Source organism: Lissotriton vulgaris, chromosome 7 (assembly GCF_964263255.1).
Source record: "Lissotriton vulgaris chromosome 7, aLisVul1.2, whole genome shotgun sequence".
Classification (NCBI taxonomy): Eukaryota; Metazoa; Chordata; class Amphibia; order Caudata; family Salamandridae; genus Lissotriton; species Lissotriton vulgaris.
Genome location: NC_141695.1, coordinates 271178228 through 271199017, shown reverse-complemented (window position 1 = coordinate 271199017; position 20790 = coordinate 271178228). Strand labels below are relative to the sequence as shown.

Sequence of the window (20790 nt, the reverse complement as noted above, 5' to 3'; positions counted from 1 at the left end):
CTGAGCTGGTCCTTCATGCCACGCCCCTCACATTCAAGTTGGAGGATGACAGCAAGGGATGTCACTTATAGCGAACAACAACACTAATTTTATTTTTTGCTGATATAATGATATCCTTGCATATTTCCCAACCCATTTTCTGAAGTTTCCTGACAAGATTGCAGCTTTTAAGCACAACCAACAGCATTATTTTATTGATGACTGTAGGAAGTTCATTTAAATCTGGGGAACATTTCAATGAGAACACTCTAGACATCTCAATTAATATGCAGTCTTTATTTTTGTCAGTGCTTTGAAGCAGAGCAAATGTTTACAAATTCTGGTAATAAAAGTGTTTCATTTGAACATTCAAAAGTGGAATAATGCTTATTTTGTTATTCTTTTGTCATTAGGAGGGTGTTTCATGTGAACTAGATTGTGAAGATGTGTGTAACCTAAGGCTAGATGTACTTTGTATTTTGCTAATTTCTATTTAAGATTTTTTTGTGATTCGTAATTAAAGATTTGCAAATGAAATGTACTAATGTTTCTCAGCGAAATGTATTTTGGGTCAGATGTATGACCACTTTGTTTTGCGAGTCTCTAATTGCAATATTTTGCTACTCACAATTAGGGAGTCGAAAATGAATTGTACTGTTGTGTCTCAGACCCGTTCAGCAATTCTTAATGGGGTTGCAATTGATTGCCTCATCAATATTCATGAGGCTGTTCATAATTTGCAACCCTATTGGAATGGTCGGTAGTCACCGGGATTGTGGCCTGCTAAGGTCAGCAGACCACTGTGTCTGGTATTGCTTTTTTAAATAAAGCAATTTTCATTTTTCTAAATGCAGCCATTTTCCTCAAAGGAAACGAGCTGCATTTAAAAAAATATATAAATTGAAAGCTACCTTTTAATCTTATAAGAGTAGACAGGGGTCCATGGGACCACTGTCTCCTCTTAAAAAATGTTGGTGCTCCTGTTCACAAAGGGGAAAGGGTCCCTTGGGGACCTCTCCCAGTTTTGAATGGGTTACCACCTCTTTCGCAGAGTCAGTAAACTATGAATGTTTTGTCTAGTGTTACCAATACTTCAGAAAGATGACATGCGATTATTTTAAATATAATGCATTCAAATTATTTTGCTGTAAAATACAATTGTTTGTAAAGTAAATTGACCTGATTTGGGAAGAACACATTGAAAGATAAACATCTTCAAAGACAATAATACACAATTATCGGGTCTATGACCACATTTCGGGGAGGGCAAAATTTAGGGTCAAAGTGGACAATGTATGGGTTTAGGACCACCCTTTTTCCAAGATCCAAATGTAACCAATATATTCACATTAATTGAACTGTCAGTATAAAACACAAAATCTGTTCAAGTACTTTGATTAAAACCAATAGCAATTAAAACAATATAGAGGCAAACTAGTAGCAGGGAACCACCTAGAGTACATCTGGATTGGTAGCAACAGTTCTGGATACCTGGAGTTCATAGAGGGTGCTATCTATATTCTATAGAATTGTTTATACATTTCACATGGCAACCTATCCAAAGGGGAGCTGATGGTGCACAATAAATTCGTCTAAGACACAGATGTTGTTGGTAGTGGTAGACATATCACTGGTGGGGTAGATTATGATCCATGTACAGAACAGGTTTGCACAGAAGACATTGTGAGCTGTGTGGCTAATACCACATGGGGTATCTGCCCAGGGTGGGTTTTTTACTACAGTCACACAACTTTCCCATTGCATATTTCATCAGGAAGATCCTAAAAAAATGTATCAGGGGAAAATAACAATAAACATGTCAATATCTCTGCTGTAAACACTGAGTTACCATTGTATGAATATTTCATAGTAATTCTTAACCAGAAATAGTATACCACACTCTGTAATGACCCCACCCTGCTAATAACACTTTGCACCCCGTTCAAAGGAGTGACACTCATAATTTGGGCCAGACTCTGGAGATTCCCTGTATGGCGGTAGTGGTCGCACCAGCTCTAGGAAGATATATGTGCAGAAGAAGCTGCTAGAGACTACATGAACATGAGACAAAAAGCGCTAGTTGTGCAGCTTGGCGTTTGCTCTCAGAAACATGAACAATCAGGGGTAATGTGCTTTCTTCTTTCAGTAACCGAGCTCTCTGTAGGATTATTGTCTACTCACACTCACTTGTGCGAATACATTTGTCATTATGCATGACATATTCTTTGTTACAAACACACCCAGAGGCACATACAGCGGGACAGGCAAAATTTTCTTGTTTGTAGTTATTGCAGGTTCTCTGGCATAGCTTGTTACAGGGACTGAAATAGGTATTTTCTGGACAGGATTCACAATCCTGTTTCCGAACACAGGTGTGAGAACCTTCATGCTCCAGAATGTACTCGTCATCACAGACACAGCCAGGGACGCACATCATTTTACATGGCTTAATCTGGTTTCGATTGTCACAGCTTTGTTGACAACCAGCCCCACAATCTGAAAAATGTTGGTGCTCAGGGCATTCTGTGGAAGAAGATAATAAACGTTATTGGAACACATATGACAACATTGAAATCCATCAAGACAACAGCAATTGCAACAGCACAACCCTACTTGTATTCTTCAGTAGACCTGATGGGATGTTTTGAAAGTATAATTCCTTGTTTAAGCTGGCCCGTTCCAAGAAGTGAACATGGTAATAAATGCATGTCTGGTGAGGGCCTGATTTTAAAAACATTTACTGTGTGCAGTTATGGTTTTTGATTTAATTGTCTCCGAAATTTCCAGGAATATTGCACACTCAGGGACAAAATATTTCTGAATGAATTCGACTCATAGAGGCTTTAGCGGCTCAATCTCTTCCACATTCAGGATTAATGGAATCCCAGAATTGTTCTTTATTGTTATGAACATATGATATCATGAATAACAATACATGTAACCTATTATGGTACATTGATGTTTAATCTCTTTGACCCATGGTCCTAGATACAATTGAAGAGAGAAATGCATATTTCCCACAGCATTTCAGAGGCATTCTTTGCACATGAACATCAAAATTGACAAAACGTATGTTCTAATGTCAAACCATACAGCAAGCCAGTTGTAAAGGATTTTGTGATGGCTCTGAATTGCAGAATCACTTGTTTTTCAAAATTAATTTTTGCAATGTCCAAAACCTTCTGTACAAGTTGGAAAAGTCAGAAAATTGGATTTTATGAAGCATAACAAATTTGTAAGCAGAGCCAAAGCGACATTCCTTACTAAATCCGACTTAGAATGCAATACAGTTGCAGTTCCACTCACAAACCATTGTACATTTACCAACATGGGAAACAAGGTAGTAGCCGGATTACAAATGTGGACTTGAGAATCGTGGTGACAGCCTCAAGGGTAGTAAATTAAGAGACCCATCCTGCTTTCCCTCATTTTTTTTGTCAAATCTGTTTATTAGCATTTTAAAGATTTCATGGTACAATAGGCAGATAAACAACATCAGCACAGCAATCTGGGCATGGCAAACAAGCACCCATACACATTTCACCTCAACAAGTGTGGGACCTAATGTCACACACACCATATTTGAAATCAAAGGTTAAGCGCCCAAAGCTGGCAAGAGTGTGGAGTGTCCGGGGGGAGGGGTGGGGGGGGTTTATGGGCGGGGACGGTGCAGCCTCCATATTGGTCCATGACTGTCCACACGCTAAATCTAGTGCATTAGCAGAATTTAGGGTGGATCCTTCCAACGTGAACTTGTACACAAATATGACTTTTATACAACTGCAAAGAAACAAAGGAAAGAAAACAATGGCGGCAAAACCCCAGGCATTGACGTGCACTAATCCCTTTCTCACCTCCCCCGTCCCTACCCCCTCCTATCGGCCCCCCACCCCCCGCGTACGCACCACAGCCCCAGTTGGGCCTGCACCTGAACCTGCATGACTCTAGGACTTAAGAATGACATACAACAGATTGCCGGGACCAAAGAACAACCCGCAGCACGCTCTATCCCCCGGGGGCACCCCTTAACTTCCTACCCCTCCCGCTTTGCAAACCTCACCTGGCCCTTGCAAGTCGTTAAGCATGTGCTCCCACGTCTCTGCTATTGGTTCTTTTTGGAGCCCCAATGTTTCCTACCTGCGTATGGCTGTCCACTCCGCCCGGGCCCATGCTTGAAAGGAGGAGGTCCACGCCCGTGCGCCAGGTGAGTCGCGCATCTTCCAGCGCCTCGTAATGAGGCGCTTTGCCACCACCATCGACAGATCTAAAAAACGGAATGGTGCAGAATATATTCTGGCCAATCAAAGGGTATAATATGACCAGTACACTTCTGGAGCAGCTCACTCACTACGCTCCAGTAAGAGCTCAGCCTAGGACAGCTCCACAGAAGGTGGAGGAGCCCCGCTCCCAACTCCCCACATCTGGGACAGGATGCGTCTGTGCGATGAAAATACTTGTTGATTAGCTCAGGCGTTAGGTAGGCCCTAAAAACAACGTAAAGTTGTATCTGGTGGAAGCGCATATTTCTGGGGCTGCGTACCGGACTTTTAAGAATTCTCTCCCACTCCTTATCAGTGAGCGGCCTTTTCAGGTTGCGCTCCCATTTCCCCCGAAGCGGGGCCAGACTAGTCCCGGTGTGTACCCTGAGCGACCCAGCAAACCAGTGGACTAGGTGTTTGCCCCTCCCCATGACGTGAAGGTACTGCATGGTTAAGTGCTGTTCAGGCCCTGTCGCCACATCTCCCCACCTGGCCGCCATCTTCGCCACTAGGGAGCGATGCAGCAGGAACCACCCTGGGGGAAGCCCATACTCAGAGACAAGCGTCTCATACGCCACTAACGCACCATCTCTATAGAGGTCTCCTATTGACTGGACATCTACCTCACTCCACTGCTCTAGCACGGGACGCGTAAGGACTCCCTCACCTCCCGGGAAACCCTCCACAGGCACGGCTGGCGCATACAGGAGCACCTTTCGTGTGAGGAACAGGGCTCTGCAGAAGCACTTATACGCCACTGACAGCAGCAGTGGTGCGGGCCGCACAGGCGCCACCAGAGGATGAAAGAGCTTAGTTACACGCACCAGAGAGTACGGTGGCACATCTGTAGCGGTATCGTTTCTGCCCCTATCCGCCAGCCAACGGGAAATCCATTGGAGTTGCGCATCCAGGTAGTAATGTTCAAAACAGGGGGAGGCCAGCCCTCCCCTATCCGTTGGCAGGAACAGTTTCACCAACGCCAAGCGATGCCGGGACGCACCCCAGAAAAAGTCCCGCAGGACCGCATTAAGCAACGAAAAGAAAGACGCCGGGATAAAGAGAGGCAGATTAACAAAGTAGTGCAGGAGTCGGGGGAGCATGATCATCTTAGCAAGGGCTACCCTGCCCGTGGTGTTCAGCGGGAGAGAGGACCAAAAGCATATCTGGGATCTAAGCGCTGCCATCGCCCGTCCGAGGTTGCCATTAAATAGATCAGCCGGCTGCTGGTAAATCTGGATCCCCAGATATTTGAAGGTGTCAGCCTTCCATTGGACTCTCGTGCCTTCGAGGCAGTACCCTCGGGTTGAGGTTCCATGAATTCTGAACCTGGGTCATAAAGGTCATGGTTCTGTTACGAATTTGGTAACAGCGAACCGTAAACAGTGAGTTCAGCAAGTATGAGTGTTTTCATCATGTTACACCGATGGATTCACTGTGTATTTGAAGATTTCGTTCTGAACAATGGGTTCCATTTTGTGCATGGCAGCCATTTTGTAGTTGCCCTCACATAGGCTGATGACTTTAGCTGACTGCTGGATGACCTGAGTGAACTGACCCTGTTGCCTGAAGCTGACCTTGTTAGACCAGTTTCTTGCCCAGTAGCTGATCAAGATTAAGGATCAGAGCACAGGAGATTGTAAAGTTTGGTATGCACATACACACTCCTTATCCTACCTCCTATCTGTTTCTGCTCCTTCTTTTTATGACCAGTTTAAGATATGGGTTTGTCCAGCTTGTGTAAGAAGGAATGTTGTTTTTTTTGCATGCTTGCAAAAGCTAGGACTGCCCCTTACTTTTGTGCTGAGTCATGTAACCCTAAAACATATAAAAGGCCTCTGTCCTCTGTATTCCTCAGACTACCTCATTCAGTTACTACGGTTTCTGTGTGACGTGGCCTCACTTATTAAATTTAATAAAGATGTCTTTTCATATTTCAGCTTCTGTGCCAAGTTCTTTATTGATATTAGTAGGACCCCTGAGAATGGAGATTTTGGATTTCCTCAGGGTCTTCGATCCCAGCTCCAAAAGCATTGAGGCAGGACTTGCCCGTGTCCACCCGTAGCCCCGAGACAAAGCAAACAGACTCAGCAGGGGGCCCATCCGCTCCGGTATACGTGTCACGTCCCATGTGAACACCAGCAGGTCTTCAGCATAAAGCGATACCTGGTGGATCGCATCACCCAGTGGAATGCCGTCCCCCAATGTCTGCCGCATAGCCGCCGCCAGGGGTTCCACAGCCAACACAAACAGCAGCGGGGACAAGGGGCATCCCTGCCGGGTGCCCCGGCCCACCGCTACCGCTTCCGAAACGCAGGGGCCCAACCGCACTCGGACCACGGGGTTTTTATAAAGGAGCTCAACCATCTGCAGAAAGCCTATGTCGAGCTCGTAACGCAATACGGTCGCGGACAGGTACCCCCACTCCAGGCAGTCAAAGGACTTATCCAGATCTAGTGTCAGGCACCCCGCCCTGGGGCACTTCTGCATCGCCTTAGCCGCCACCCTAAAGAACCTCCTAAGGTTCAGGGACATGGATCTCGCAGGCACTAACCCATTTTGATCGGAGTGTATTAAATGAGGGACCACCGGTGCCAGTCGCTCTGCTAGTGCTTTTGCGAAGATTTTATAGTCCACGTTAAGCATTGCCAATGGCCTGTACGAACCCAAGGCTGTGGGGTCTCTGTCTGACTTGGGCAGGGAGACCAGAAACGCTTCCCGCATGGATGGTGGAAACGAGCCATCGCTTATAGCTGAATTATACAACTGGAGGAGCAAGGGTGTGAGAATTTACCAGTTCGCCTTATAGTATTCAGCGAGTAGGCCATCCGGCCCCAAAGTTTTCCCCGTCGCCATACCCTGGATCTTGTCTCCCACTTCCTCCTGAGTGAGAGGGGCGTTAAGTGCATCCCTATGCTCCTCAGTTGCCACCGGCACGGTAACCAGGAACCGTTCTAACTCATGCCGGTGGCCAGTGCCGTGGGTTCTATAGTGCTGCTTATAGTGGTCTGTCAGGACACGATGAATGTCATGCTGCATGTACACCGTCTCCCCCTCCGCTGTACAAAAGTCCCCTATCGGGACTCCACGCCCTTCTCTCTGTACCAGCCCGGCTAACAGCCGGCTGCCCTGTCCGCCTTGGCATGTGTCCTAGCTGTATGCGCCGCATAATTATGACATTGCAGCTGCTCCATAAGGGCCGCGTGCTTAGTGCGTAGGCTGCTTAGAGTGCGCAAGTGCTCACCCGTCCCCTCGCCCTCTCTCTCATACCTCAGAAGCTCCGTCTCCAAGCGTGCCAGGGAGTCAGATAGCTTTTTGCGGATATTCCACGTGGCCCCCATACAGTGCCTGTCAATGGCTACTTTATGCGCATCCCATTCCACCATGGTGCTGCTCGCTGTCCCTTCATTGGCCTCGAAGTAAGCTAAAATGGCCGTGCCAAACAATGAGCGGAACTCAGCATCTCCGCCTCCCAACTAAACTAGATCAATAAGGGATTGTGATCAGAATGTGTTCTCCCTAGGTACTCTGATTTGGTAAGGAGCGGGAGCAGCGCCTGCATGCCAATTATCCGGTCTAACCAGACATGCAGATCATGGGAGAGTAGTAGGAGTATATTCTGTCTAAGGGGTGCTTTGCGCGCCAGAGGTCATGCACCTCCCAATGGGAAAGCCAATCCCTAAATGCTTGCGCATTAGATGACACCGCCACAGCCCGGAGGGGAGGGAAGGAACGGTCCAGGTGCACACCCAGCACCATATTAAAGTCTCCTCCAAGCAACCAGGGGAGGCCAGCATATGGATGAAGGATCTGGTTCAGGCTTTCAAGGTAGGAGGACTGGTCAGTGTTTGGGGCATAAAGGGAGCCTAACAGGATTTCCTGACCATTTAACCGCCCCCGTACTAGGGAATACCTACCCTCATTGTCCACTTGTGCCATATCAGTGTGCCACGTGCATGTGCAGAGATGGTTTTGCCAAAGATCTACCCCCTCCAGCGCCTGCGGAGTCTATCAAGCTCAATCTGCGTCATATGCGTCTCTTGGAGGAGAGAAATACCCACCCCATGCCGCTGCAGATAGGAAAAGACTGAGTAACGGCATGACGGGGTGTGCATACCCCGGATGTTCCAGGTCAGTAGGTTAGTGTGTGTCATGTGTACAGATGCTGCGCACCCACGCCCACGCGGGACCAGGGGAGAACCTCAGAGGTGTCTCTGTGCCACAACTGAAACATGTGAACTACCATAACCAGTGTAACAAAACGGGCGAGACCCCAAAAGGGCATACGTCCAAACATCAGCAAGATCCACCACACAGAATTGTGTTAGTCCAGCACAATGGCTGTCTGGGTGAGTGTGTTGGCAACAACTGTATCATGCAACGCCCCTATCTCAGACCTCCCGGCCATGCAATAGGTGCTTGGGAAGTCTGAAGCATGGATAGAAGCACCGAGCCGTTGCAGGCCTGCCGATACATCTACAGTCAGCCAGCCTTGCAACCTTCCATCGCCGCTCAATCATGCATGGTGGAGCCAAACATAATACAACAGCGTGCACAGCAATGTCACTAGAAGGATACTATACGAGACAGCATAGTCCAAGGCAGGGGCCCCTGCACAGTCGCCGCAGTTCACCGCTCAATCTCATGAGCAGGTCAGCCGTCTGGGGCGTCACCACCGGCTTACCCATGTCATCAGAGAGTACTGTGGATAGAGATGATGAGCCACTCATGTCCTGTTCGCTGCGTGGCTGGGAGTCCGCTCGGACAACACCATTCATTGCTCCCAGGGTGGCCAATGCTGCAAGTGCTTCCTGCCTTTCGATGCGCATGTTCTCTGGACTGGGTGCAGCCGGACTGGGGCCTGCGCCCCGGCGGCCCGCTCTTCTTCTGCACCGTCGTGCTCGCTGTACCTGCCACTTACCCTCCGGGCCTGTAGGCCGTGCACCTTTCCACTGACCCGTCTCCTCCAGCCAGTCCCAGACATCCGATGGGGCATCGAAGAATCGGGCACCCTCCTTTGTGATCACTCAGAGACGAGAGGGGAACAGCAAAGTATACGGCAGTCCGAGATCCCTCAGCTGCTTTTTCACAGCCATGTACGTGCTCCTTCTCCTCTGCACCGTGGCCGCATAGTCGGGAAAGAACATCACGCTGCTGTTCCCTACTGCCGGATCGTCCAGCTTTCTAGTTTTGCGGAGCACCACGTCCCGGTCACGGTAATTAAGGAGCTTGAAGAGAAACGGGCAAGGCCGGGCTCCGGGTCGGGGCTTCTGCGCCGGCACCCTGTGCGCTTGTTCTACCACGAAGTGTGGGGATAGCGACCCCAGAGGTAGGAGTTCCTGCAGCCAGTTCTCCGTGTACCGCTTAGGGTCTTTCCCTTCTTCGCCCTCCTAAGCCCAACCACCCAAATGTTGTGGTGCTGAGAGCCCCTTCCGCATCCTCAATGTGATCCTCCAGCACATGAAACCTGTCTATGATGTCTTGAAGCGCCGAGGTATGATTTTGCACCACAGGTTGCAGCACCGAAGCGACTGATGCTGCGCAGTGACCGACTTTGACAGTCTGCGATGATCAGCGTGAAGAAGAGTAAAGTCAGACGTGACCGTATCAATCCGGGCCTCCAGGGACACCTTAGTTCGCTCCAGTATGGAGCCGATGTGCTCCACTGCTGCCAGCATGGAGTTAATTTTAGCTGCAAGGGCCACCGAGGATCCCATGCCAACACTCTGTATGCCATGTGAGGGGCCCGGCACGTCTACCACCTGCTGCTTCTGCTGGGAAATATCCCTGAGTCTGCCCATGGCCAGTTGCTGCGTGGAAGGCATCCACCTCAACCAGCAGCCACCAGCTGTCAGGCGCCAGGTCCCCGCTCAAGAGGCAGGAGAGGGGCCGCTTCACCAGTCTTGCGTCACCAGCTGCAGCGAGAGGTACTGCCTATCCGCGCCACGCACCCACACCTTCAGGGCCACAGCACCGGGCAGCCGACGTCGGCCCTAAGGAGCGTCCTAGACAATTGTCCGGCTTCACCACACCAGTCGCGAAAGTACACCTACTCCTTCTCCAGAGGCCTCTTTGTCGGCGCCCCTTCCCCTGCCGACTGCACCAGCTTACCCCAAACGCCCACAGGTATTAGGGCCACAGTGTCACCCAAGGTGAATCCGGCTTGCTCAGCACAGACCAAAACGCCCGGTGCCCTGCCACGGATGGGGTGCAGATAAGGCACCAGCTTTGATTCTCTTAAAGTACACCAGCAGCGAAGTTAAAATGGCGCCAAGGCCAAGATGGCGCCCCAGTCCTAGTATGCCAGGCGTGCGTCCGCGATTCATTCCAGGAGGCCACGTCTGGGTATTTACAAGTTAGGGCTACTCGGTCCGACCACAGACAGCGCCAGCAACAGGGTGGTCCCACAGTCTCCACTAGGGCAACCCCCAATTCTAATCCCACGCTTGGGGCAACGCTCCAGCACTAGGCCAGGTCTAGGCCTCCCTCCACATCACCAGCGTGGAAGCAGCGCGGCCCCCAATCCACTTCGCTGCCCAGTGTTGCTCCCTCTGCAGACTGGAGCCCTGAGCTCCCGACCTACCATCCAGGGCCTCCGAACTTCGCCACTGCCGGCCCAGCTCCTCAGGCGACCCCCTCCTCCTCACTGCAGCACTGCCGCAGGGCTCCAGCTGTCCGTCCCCGGGCTCCGCTCCTCACCGCGCAGGGGACGGGTCTTGTAGCGACCCCCGTAGCACCAGCCGAGCCGCTCCCATACACCAGCCGCAGCGGGGCTTGCAATTCCGCGGCTCCTCTCGGGTCACAGGCTCAGGAGGAAGGCGGTAGGCCTCCACTCCCACAGGCCCCGGGAGTCACCGCGGCCTCTGCCCGCGCCGCCTCTCCCACCGGCCTGCCACCCCACCAGGTGCCGTGGACGATGGCCTGTCTACTTTCGCCTCCGGCCCCCGCCGGGTCTCGGATCCTCCGGGGGGTCACCGCCAGCAGCAGTCTCAAAGGCGTCTGGGCCCGAGACAACGCCTGATGAACTCAGCAGTGCTCCAGCCAATGGTCGCCAGGCCCCGGGACACAGTTTCGCGCCTTTCCCAGGGCGTGCCACGCTGCCTCCGCCCGCCTGCATTCTCCGTCTCCGTATCCTCAAGCCGGGATCTAAAAGGCTCCCCCAACCCCCAACCGCGCCCCGCACCTGCTCCTTGCAGCACTGTCACAAAGAGCACCTCCACAGGGGAAAATGTCAGGATAAGTAGGGGTCGAGAAACGGAGCTCTAGCCAGACACGTCCACCATGTTGGCTGGCTGGCCACGCCTCCATCCTGCTCTCCCTCATGTTGTACAAAATGGAATTTTAAAAAATATTTTTTTCATATAATATCTTAAAAATAGCGTTTTCTATTGTAAAATGCAAACACTTGGATGGTTGGTGTAAGAAACTGAGGGGCATATTACCAAGCAATAGAGATAATAATCGCTATTGCTTGGTTAGAGACAAAAATTTACCGCTGAGCTGCGGCGATTTTTACCGCAAATAAACCTTGGTATTAACAAGGTTTATCGCAAATGCGATAAAAATCGCCGCAAAGCATGAATATCGCTGAAAAGTCAGCGATATTCATGCATTACCGAGCTAATGCTCTTAGCCATGTTATCCACCTCCCATTGGATAACATGGCTAAGAACTGCTCAGGGCAGGTGTTAGCTTTTGGAGATATTCGCGCTTAGCGCGAATATCTCCAAAAGTTGATAATAGGAGATAGCGATGTTAGCGACTGTTATCAGTCACTAACATCTTGACACGCCCACTTTGCATGTCATTAGTGATAAATATCACTGACATGCAAAGTGGGGCCCGAGATGGTCGCTATCTCCTACTAGCTGTCGCTAACTGGTGTTAGCGACAGCTAGGTAATAGGGAGATAATTTTATCTCCGCTTTCTTGGCTTTTAAAGCCAAAAAAGCGGAGATAAACCCCCTTGATAATATGCCCCTGAGTTATTGATTGAGGGGGTAAAAACCCCTATTCAATCAATAATAACAATCACTAAAATAACCTGTGCTTAACCCTCCGTTTGCCACAAAAGTAGTCAGGCTTAACATAGAGGCACTGTGTTAAAGATGTATGCATACAAACAGTAATAATGTGAAATAATCTTAAACCAATTTGGAAAATATCACTAAATAAAATAAAATAGTAAGATAACGGATTTCATCCAATCAGTAGAAACAGAGTTATCAATTGTTGAGGTTGTTAGTGAAATATAGTGCATGAAAGATCAAATCCTGAATCGCAGGTATCTGGTTGTGTGACACCAGAGCAAAGTCAATAGTTAAGGTTGACCACAATGGAATGCAGGTTGCACATACAAGTCAGTAAAACAAGCAGAAAGTCAAAACAGAACTCGGTAGAAACCAAAGTACTGAGTAAACATCCTAACATTGTAACTCAGGAATAGTACTTACTAGAAAATTGATTAAACAACTATTTTTAAAAGGGTGTGGAATTCATCCCTTGAGCAAACAATAGGTTGACCTGAATGAGCAGATAGGACCCCTTAAAACCTCACAGAATATGCAGGGATGCGTCTGTGAGCATTTGTTTTTATATATCCTGCTTGAGAGATCTGTTAGGTTTACATAACATTTTAGGAGACATTTCAGTTGATGAGAAACAGGATGCCAAAATAATTGCTGGTTATTACTGTCTAGTTGCTGTAAACCCTACTTTTTTTTCTACCAGACTCCTGTTTCTGGGTTTATTGAAAATAAAGTGGTTGCCTCAAACTGCATGTTAGTATTAGACAATAAGATTATTAAAGTTTTCTCTGTACACACACCCAGCTCTCCAAGTCCGAGTTTAGTGTGGCTGACAGCTTTCACCATGGTAGAAATTCTCAAAGCAGGTAGGGTTTATCCTTGAAGCTTTTACCCCATTGATTAAGGTATGCCCAGGAGTCATACAGACCCACTCGTTCATACCAGGCATAAATGTGGCATCTTCAGATACCCACTTCAGAGCACACCTTGCCCAGAGGAGCAACTTCTTGTAACCAGGACTAAGATATGGACTCCAAGGGTATAGAATAGATCCTTTTTGTATCTTCACCCACATTATTTGAGGACTGGTGTTGCTGGTGTTTGAATCTGCACACTGGAACACTTCTAACCAGGCCCTAGTGCATCTGCACTAACCCATAAAACATGTTGAAATTGGCATCACTCCAGACTAGCCTATTTCTCTCATGAGTGGACTGTAGCACTGTTGGACTTGGCCCTTTTCCCCCAAAATGTTTCGCCTTTTGCCCCCTTAATTTGAGATGTCTCCCCCATGGTGAAGGTTACCGAATAGGCCAAGTGTGGTGTGAGACGCCATGTTAATGTTAAATGCAATGCAATGGTGTATACATTTATTTTCCCCCATTGTAAAGATGTACCCTAGTGAAATGCTGTATTTGTGTTTTGCATTTAAAATGGCTGCCAAGGCTATGCGTTGTGCCACCTGACTGCAGGAGGTTATCAGTCTAGTTGTTAGGTATCCAGTCACCCCTGCATTTGGAGGCAAAGCCTGGCACCCAGGGTGCTCTACTCTTCCTCCTGAGCCAGTTAGAACTGGTTCGCCTGTCTGAGGTGGGTTAGCAGTCTAGTTGTCTGGTACCCAGCAATTTCAGCATTCTAAGGGACCTTCTAGAAGCTTCCAGGCTTTCTGGTATAGGGAGAGCAGTAGAGATGTGATGAGCTGAGACAGAGCTGGGACAGGAATGTGAGGGGACCTGCTGCCAGGGGATACCGCCACTTGGGCCTGTGTGCTGGACCCTGCACCCATCTAGGACCCCCCATATAAAGCCCCACTTCAGGAGTTCAGCCTGTTTTGATGATGCCCCCACTACCTGCTGACCTGGCTCAGTAGTGCCTGCTGCTCTGTCCCCAGGGCCCCTGAGGAAGGAGGGTCCCCCTAGGTCCCTGAAGCTGTCGGGACCCAGCGCCACGCAAGCGCTGCGCAAAGAAGCACCTAGAAGGAAAGGAGCATCGTGGACTGCACCCCCCCCCAGGAGGTGAGGAGTGTTACCCTGGGCCCCCTGGGGCTTGCTGCTGGTACTGTCCGCCCCCCTTTCGTTGTGCGCCTGGAAGTGTTGGGCCTAGAGGAAGCACTGTGTGCTAAAGCCCTATGATCTGGGAAGCACTGTGTTGTTAAGGAACTGGTTGCCTGGCCCTGGATGAGTGCTGCCTGATGTGTACCTGCCTAAGCACCACAATCCTAAAGCGCTGTGCCTAGAAGAAGCGATGTGTGCCTGCAAAGCGCTAACCTTGCCCATGACTGCTGCAGCCTGCTGTGCCTTTGAAAGCGCTGGCCTGCAGGAGACTGCCTCGTTTCCCCAAAGCTCCGTAACCAAGACTGCCCTGCTATGAATGTTTTAAGCATTGTATTGCCCTGGGAACTGCTGCTGGCCCAAGCGCTGTGAGCACTGGTGAACTCTAAGCTCTAGAACCCTAAAGCACTGTGCCGTGAATATGATGTTGCCCTGCGCTGCACTGCTGGAAGTGTTACTGCCTGACCTGCTGGTTCCTAAGCGCTGTATTAGGAGGACTGTGCTCCCAAGCGCTGCGCGGCAGAAGCACTGCTTGGCCTGAAGGAACTGTTTTATTGGGGAAAACTGTCTTATGCCAGGACTGCTGTCTCTTACGGCGCGCATCTACAAAGCTCTGTTTAGCCCCTTGCAGTGGCCGGTGTCCTTGATACTGTTTTCTTTTGAGGCGGAGTTACCCCCCTGGCTAGGCAGGAGTCTGCTGCAATATTTGGGCTGCTGATGAATTCCTGCAGAGTTCCCTGCCTCAGGTGTTGTACCCCTGAGGCAGGCCATCCTGTCCGCATTGCGTATTTCCATTTCCGAGCGCAGTTGCATGCTCGCGTTGTGCGCGGGGCGAGATTGCCTGGTCACGTGCGTTTTTGCGTACTCACGGGGGAAATATCGCGCAAACTTACCCACGCAGTCCTCTATGGGCGCAGCCATCTTGTTTTTCATTCATTGCTATAGTTCTGGGCATGATTTTTTAATCCTTCCCTAATCTTTGTAATCCTTTGTTTCTTTAACCTTTTTTTAAAATCTTTTTTGCTTATTATCTATCTCTCTATTTTTCTACCTCTATATTTAGTTTTTTTCTACTTTTGCTTACTTTACAGCTACTTTTTTTAACTCTTTTCTTTTCTTTACTTTTTCACAATTCTTTCCTATTTTTTTTTCAGCTGTCCAGTACCATGGCAAAAGGACCCGGGAAGAGGAAGGGGAAGGGTCCCGCACCCCGTACCCGGCTCCCATGCGGGAGATTGACCGGGAGCAGGCCCTGCTCCACTTGCTAGGCATGGAGATCCCTGGCCTTGGTGAGTAGCTATTTAATAACTACTTTGTTTTCTTCTGCTCTGTGTTATATTGCTAATATATGTTTTCCCCAAAGAGCAAGAATGCTGGCGATTCGATTACATTGCAGGTAAAATAAAATTTTAAAATAGTTTAAATAGCTTCTGTGATTGCACGTGCTCACGTCCTCAGTGGCGTTGCTATTATGCTTACTTGTTTGAAACTTTGTGCTCATTTGGCCTGAATATGTATGAGTGTAGTACTTTAGAGAACTGCGTAATGCTAGAGAGACTAGAGACTCAAGTCTAGTCCTTCCTTTGTACTCCTGCTGCCACTAAGAAGAAGAGATAGTGATGGATTGATAGGTTGAGTATATTATGACTTGTTATTAATAGTAGGCCATTTTTAGTGGTCTGCAATCATGATGACGGACTGTGTCTGTCAAGTCGCGTGCTGCTGAGTGCTGGCAGTCATAGTAGAACCTTTTTGTTGTTGGTTTATTTAGTGATTTATATAACTTTCCAAGTATACGGTTTGCGAATCCAGCAATACTGTACTAGTATCCTCCTAGTTGACCAGAACAGATAGGTAAATACATGTAGTGCAACTGCTGCTAATTTGTTTCCCCGAGATAATTTTAGATTGTGGTCAAAGAAATCAAATATTTCAAAAAAACAATCATCCATGTTTGTGTTTATTTCATGATCATCAGCACCTCCCAGGGGCAAGAAGACAGCAACACCCCAGACTCCAGCAGAACAGAGTGGGCAGGAATGGTCATCTGCAGGCTCTTCTGCTGGCCCCAGTAAGTTGTCCTGTTATTAATATAATAATACTTCCCTAACTTTTACAGCTCCTATTTATTCCAAACTGTTTCATAATTCTATTTTTTACAAAATAGTCTTTGATCTTCTTGTAGACTGTTTCTACATTCTTATCCTGCCTCTCTACCATCACTCTCTGTGCTACTACTATTTACTATTATTATGAGTCGGTCTGTGTAGGTAGCTAAGCTTACCCAGTCGGCAAACGGTGTTAAACAAAACTCTGATCCAGCATAGCTCTAGAGGCACTCAGTGCAGTCCTCTGGGTTGCCCTTGCTGTCTATTCCAGTCTTCTTTATGTTAGTGCTTTGACAATTTCCAACAACAAAATGTCAATGTCCACCAAAAATAAGCTAGTAGTTGGCTTTTAGATTTGATAGTAGCAAATACCATACCGCTAGTGTTTCAGGGACTATTCTGAACAAACAGATGTATGGACAAGAGAAATAGGACATTGTTGATGAAAGGTGCAGTTTGACTTTCCACATACCTCAGTCGGAAGTAACTGTGCGGGACTCGGGAGCCCTCACCTTGTTGGAATTTCAAGTCCTCCTGGTGGTGATGAGGAGTAGTTGGTTCTGTCTGTTATTATAAATATGTTGCACGTTAAAGAGCAAGCATTCATCAGTTGTGCCAAAAAGAGCTACATGTTATGGCTAAGCATATAAGTTAACACCCTCCCAACAACCGTGACTTCTTTTCAGGCCCAATAATTAAAATTGTTTAAAATGTTCTCTTCCATTACAAGACAAAATAGGGGGTTGTGTCTGGCATCTAATAATATGACTTGTATTTTATTTTCTAGGCATCACAACATCGGATGCGGCACTTCCCACCACCAGTGCTGGGGCCAGCAGCGCGGAGGGGTACACTCCAGGGGCGGATGCGCCGCCGCCGCAAGTGCCACCAGGAGGAGCTGAGGGGGATGGCTCAACAGCGGCGGATGGCAGTAAGGTATTATTATACTCCTTACTTATTAACATTTTAGAGTAGGCTCGCAAAGGAGTGTATGATGTACTGTACAGTAGACAGTACACTACTACAAGTACACTGTACTGTTAAGAACAATTACTGATTTAGAACTACTTTTTAGCCAATCACAAAGAAGACAGTCACCCTTGACTTAGCAATAGCATTAGCGGCGGTAGTTCTCGAGTAAGCAGTGGCCCCCTCTATTTGACTTCAAATCAGCTGGGAAACTTTTATTGTGAAGCCAAGTCATACCAGATGAACTTGAGGTATGTGATGAACGAAAAAGGAAAGAACTCAGGGTCAATGGAAGGACGAGCGAGTCGTAACATTTATGACTGTAAAGAATGATACGTGTTTTTGAATCCAGGGAGAGGTGGCTGATAGGAAGGAATCAGATACATGGCTGCTTGAAGCAAGGAGGGTTGAGGGAAAAAGAAAAAAATGACTGCCTGTGTGGGTGAATCAGAAATTCATGTGTGGTGTGCATGGCAATATATCATTTTGGTGAAACTCAAATGCAAGTCAAGACGGTGGTTTACCAAATAAAATGAAAAGGGTGTTATTTGGTTGTTGAAAAAAGTAAAGTTGTCACAGTTGAGACATTAAGTAGAATGATAGACGTTTACTTTGGAAGCCTGGATGGTATCTTCTTCCTCATACATAGCAGAGGTGTATGTAGAGCAGACACTCAGTGCATGAAGAGTGTTACTTTGTTCGAATAGCATGTCCGTGCCAGGGTGGCAAAGCAGAGGAAATCCAAATACTACAAGTTGTGATTGTTCAGAAACTCTCCCTTGCCTAAAGTAACAGTGCAGTAGTTTACTTTGCAAGCTCATCATATATTATTTATGTATTGTATAGTTGATAATTATATCAAGTCCAGTCCCTTCCTCTGGCAATTATGGTTACCACACTCACTCCCTAGGTTCATAATTTTCTTTCTGCTGTGTTAATCATGGGTGGACTAAACAAAACGCCTAACGTCATCCATCATTTAAGCAAAGAGATCATGTGATCGGCTGGATACATGATCAGAAATGAATAATCTTCATTTTCCTTTTGTAGTACTGAAGGCCCGGGGGGGGGGGGAGGGCAGTGGGAAATATAAATTACATTGAGCAGTAGCCCTTGATGTAACCGAGTATGGCCAGTGCCACCCCTATACAAAAGTAAGAGCTTCCCTATGCCCACCTGCATGTACTGCTTAAAGTAATGCATGCAATTCTGCATCATCATGGCTTGTGTCTCTTTTCCTTAGGTGCAAGCTGACTGAGCTGGCATTATGGCGGCTATCATAAGATCCCGTACAAGTAATTTCTTTCGCAAAACTAGAGAAAAAAAGAATACTGGTGTACTCTCTGACTCTCTGACTATGTATTGAGTCCATAGTGCTGCCTGGTAGTAGAATTCCTGAAACTCCCACTGTTACAGGCCTACAAAGACGGCAGAAAGATACATGCCAAAATGTTATACTGTGCTTTCAAATTGCTAGTGTTACTGTGAAACAACTTTCTGTTGAATTATTTGGTGTTATTGTTAAAGAGTATTTGTTACATAATTTTTCTTTCTTTCTTCATATAGATGCTCCAAAAAAGCTCACCAGACAGGAGATGGTTGTTCGGGCCAGGGCCCGGAAACTGGAAGCCATTTGTGTGGAATATCGCCGGCTTTTGGCTCGGGAACAGGAGGAGGGGGCGTCAACAACCTCCTCCAGTGCCCCCGTGTCCACCAGCCAGCAGCCTCCACCACGGCGCCGTGCTCGGACAGCCTCCCCCGCGCCGCTCAGCTGCAACAACACCAGCAGCTGGCCCCCCCATAGTCTGGCTGGCACACCTGCACCGCCAACGCCTCAGAGTGGACTACCTGGAGCGCAAGGTGAACAATCTTGAGCAACAGCTCCGGGACCTCAGCAAGGAGCGGCGGCACCACCTGTCCACACACCGCAGGAAGTGACTGTGTCCCTTGTCTCTTTTTTAAAGACTGTTGGGGGGAGGGGGAATCAGGAGTGGGGGATTTTTTGGGACTTTTCAGAGGACCATTTGAAATGGACAATTGTTTGGGTTAGAGAGGGGTGGGACTAGTTTATTTTGGTTAGGGTAAATATATAATTATTTATTTTACATACTTCAACATAGTGTACGCGTTGATGTTATTTTGTGGGGTGGTGGGCGGGGGTTACGGCACATTTGGTTTCCTCAAACTTACCAGCATTAATTATCTAAAACGTCCAAAAAATGTTCAAAAGTGCCACTAACAGAGTTAGTGAATTCAATTGGCCTACTGTCAGTCTCTCCTCCGAGTCCTAGCCCATCATTCTACCTCCCCAAAATGCTTATCTTAACTGTTATTTGTGTTTGAGAATAGAGCTAGGCACAGCGCTGGCTGCATGGCAAATGGCGATTACGCCATCCCGGACCGAAATTCCGTTGTTGTGCCGTTAATAGAAGTGGTACCACACTAGCAGTAGCAGCATATGAAAAACAAAGTAAAAAAATGAGACATTGAGTGGCCTGAGAGAATATTAGAAGGAACAGTAGCCTAAGCAATGCTGAAGATAAGTATGGGGAAAAAAGAATTGCATGGATGATTATGGCTACAATAAGAACAGTGACACAGCAGCGTAACAAGTCTTCTTGACATGTAGGAGGATGATGTTGAAGATGGATCCAATCAATGGTGGACATGAAATTCAGAATTTATTTTAAAATCCTCATTGTTGTTTTTTTAACCAGAATTACAATATCCTAGAATTCATCTAGCTGCCAACAAATCAAGATAAACAAATCTTTGGATACGAAGCTATCCTTAAATCTTTTAAGGGACATAAAGGAAGTTCATGCACTACTGCATGCATGAAGTTGTTTGCTAAATGGATAGGTTACTGAAAAGTTAGTAGTACTTCCTACAATGTACTAACTATGAAGAAACAATGTGACAGTACAGGGCTGCAGTAATTAGGCAATTTTACTTGCCTATCTGCCCTTAGAGAGAAGAACCACTTAGTACATTAAATTAGTTTAAACAATAGCAAAGAAAAAAGTATACAATGGCTGGAGGGATGAATTGAAGCAGAGAGCAAACAAATGCACAGAGTCACACTCATAGAAGTTCACAGAAATAACATTACTTAAAAGATAAGTAGAAATGAAGATGGATACTGTAACTGTATGTTGTTGTAGTTGTCCTGTTGAATTTGGGAAGTTGCATGCATCCAGCCATTCCTCTTTTTCGCGGTACACCTCCATTCCATCTGACGCTCCGTCGATCAATGTTGGGGACCAGCAGACACCTTGTCCACTGCCTGCCTGGCGGATGCTGAATTGCAGCTCGCTAATGGTAAGCCTGAGTTCATCCTTTTTCCCATTGCACAGGCAAAAAGCCGGCCTGTATTTGTTGATGGAAAAACAGGAAGTGA

General features: G+C 47.5%; 1 protein-coding gene across 1 annotated transcript in view; it reads right to left on the bottom strand.

Moving 5' to 3' along the window:
* Positions 1 to 257: 257 nt before the first annotated feature.
* LOC147701370 (venom serine protease inhibitor-like) overlaps positions 258 to 20790 on the bottom strand; it is a 63066-nt gene continuing 42533 nt past the window's right edge. Inside the window, exon 4 of the mRNA XM_086930066.1 lies at positions 258 to 2502. Coding sequence (XP_086786192.1) covers positions 2153 to 2502 — 350 coding nt within the window. The 3' untranslated portion in view covers positions 258 to 2152. The remainder of the gene's footprint in view (positions 2503 to 20790) is intronic.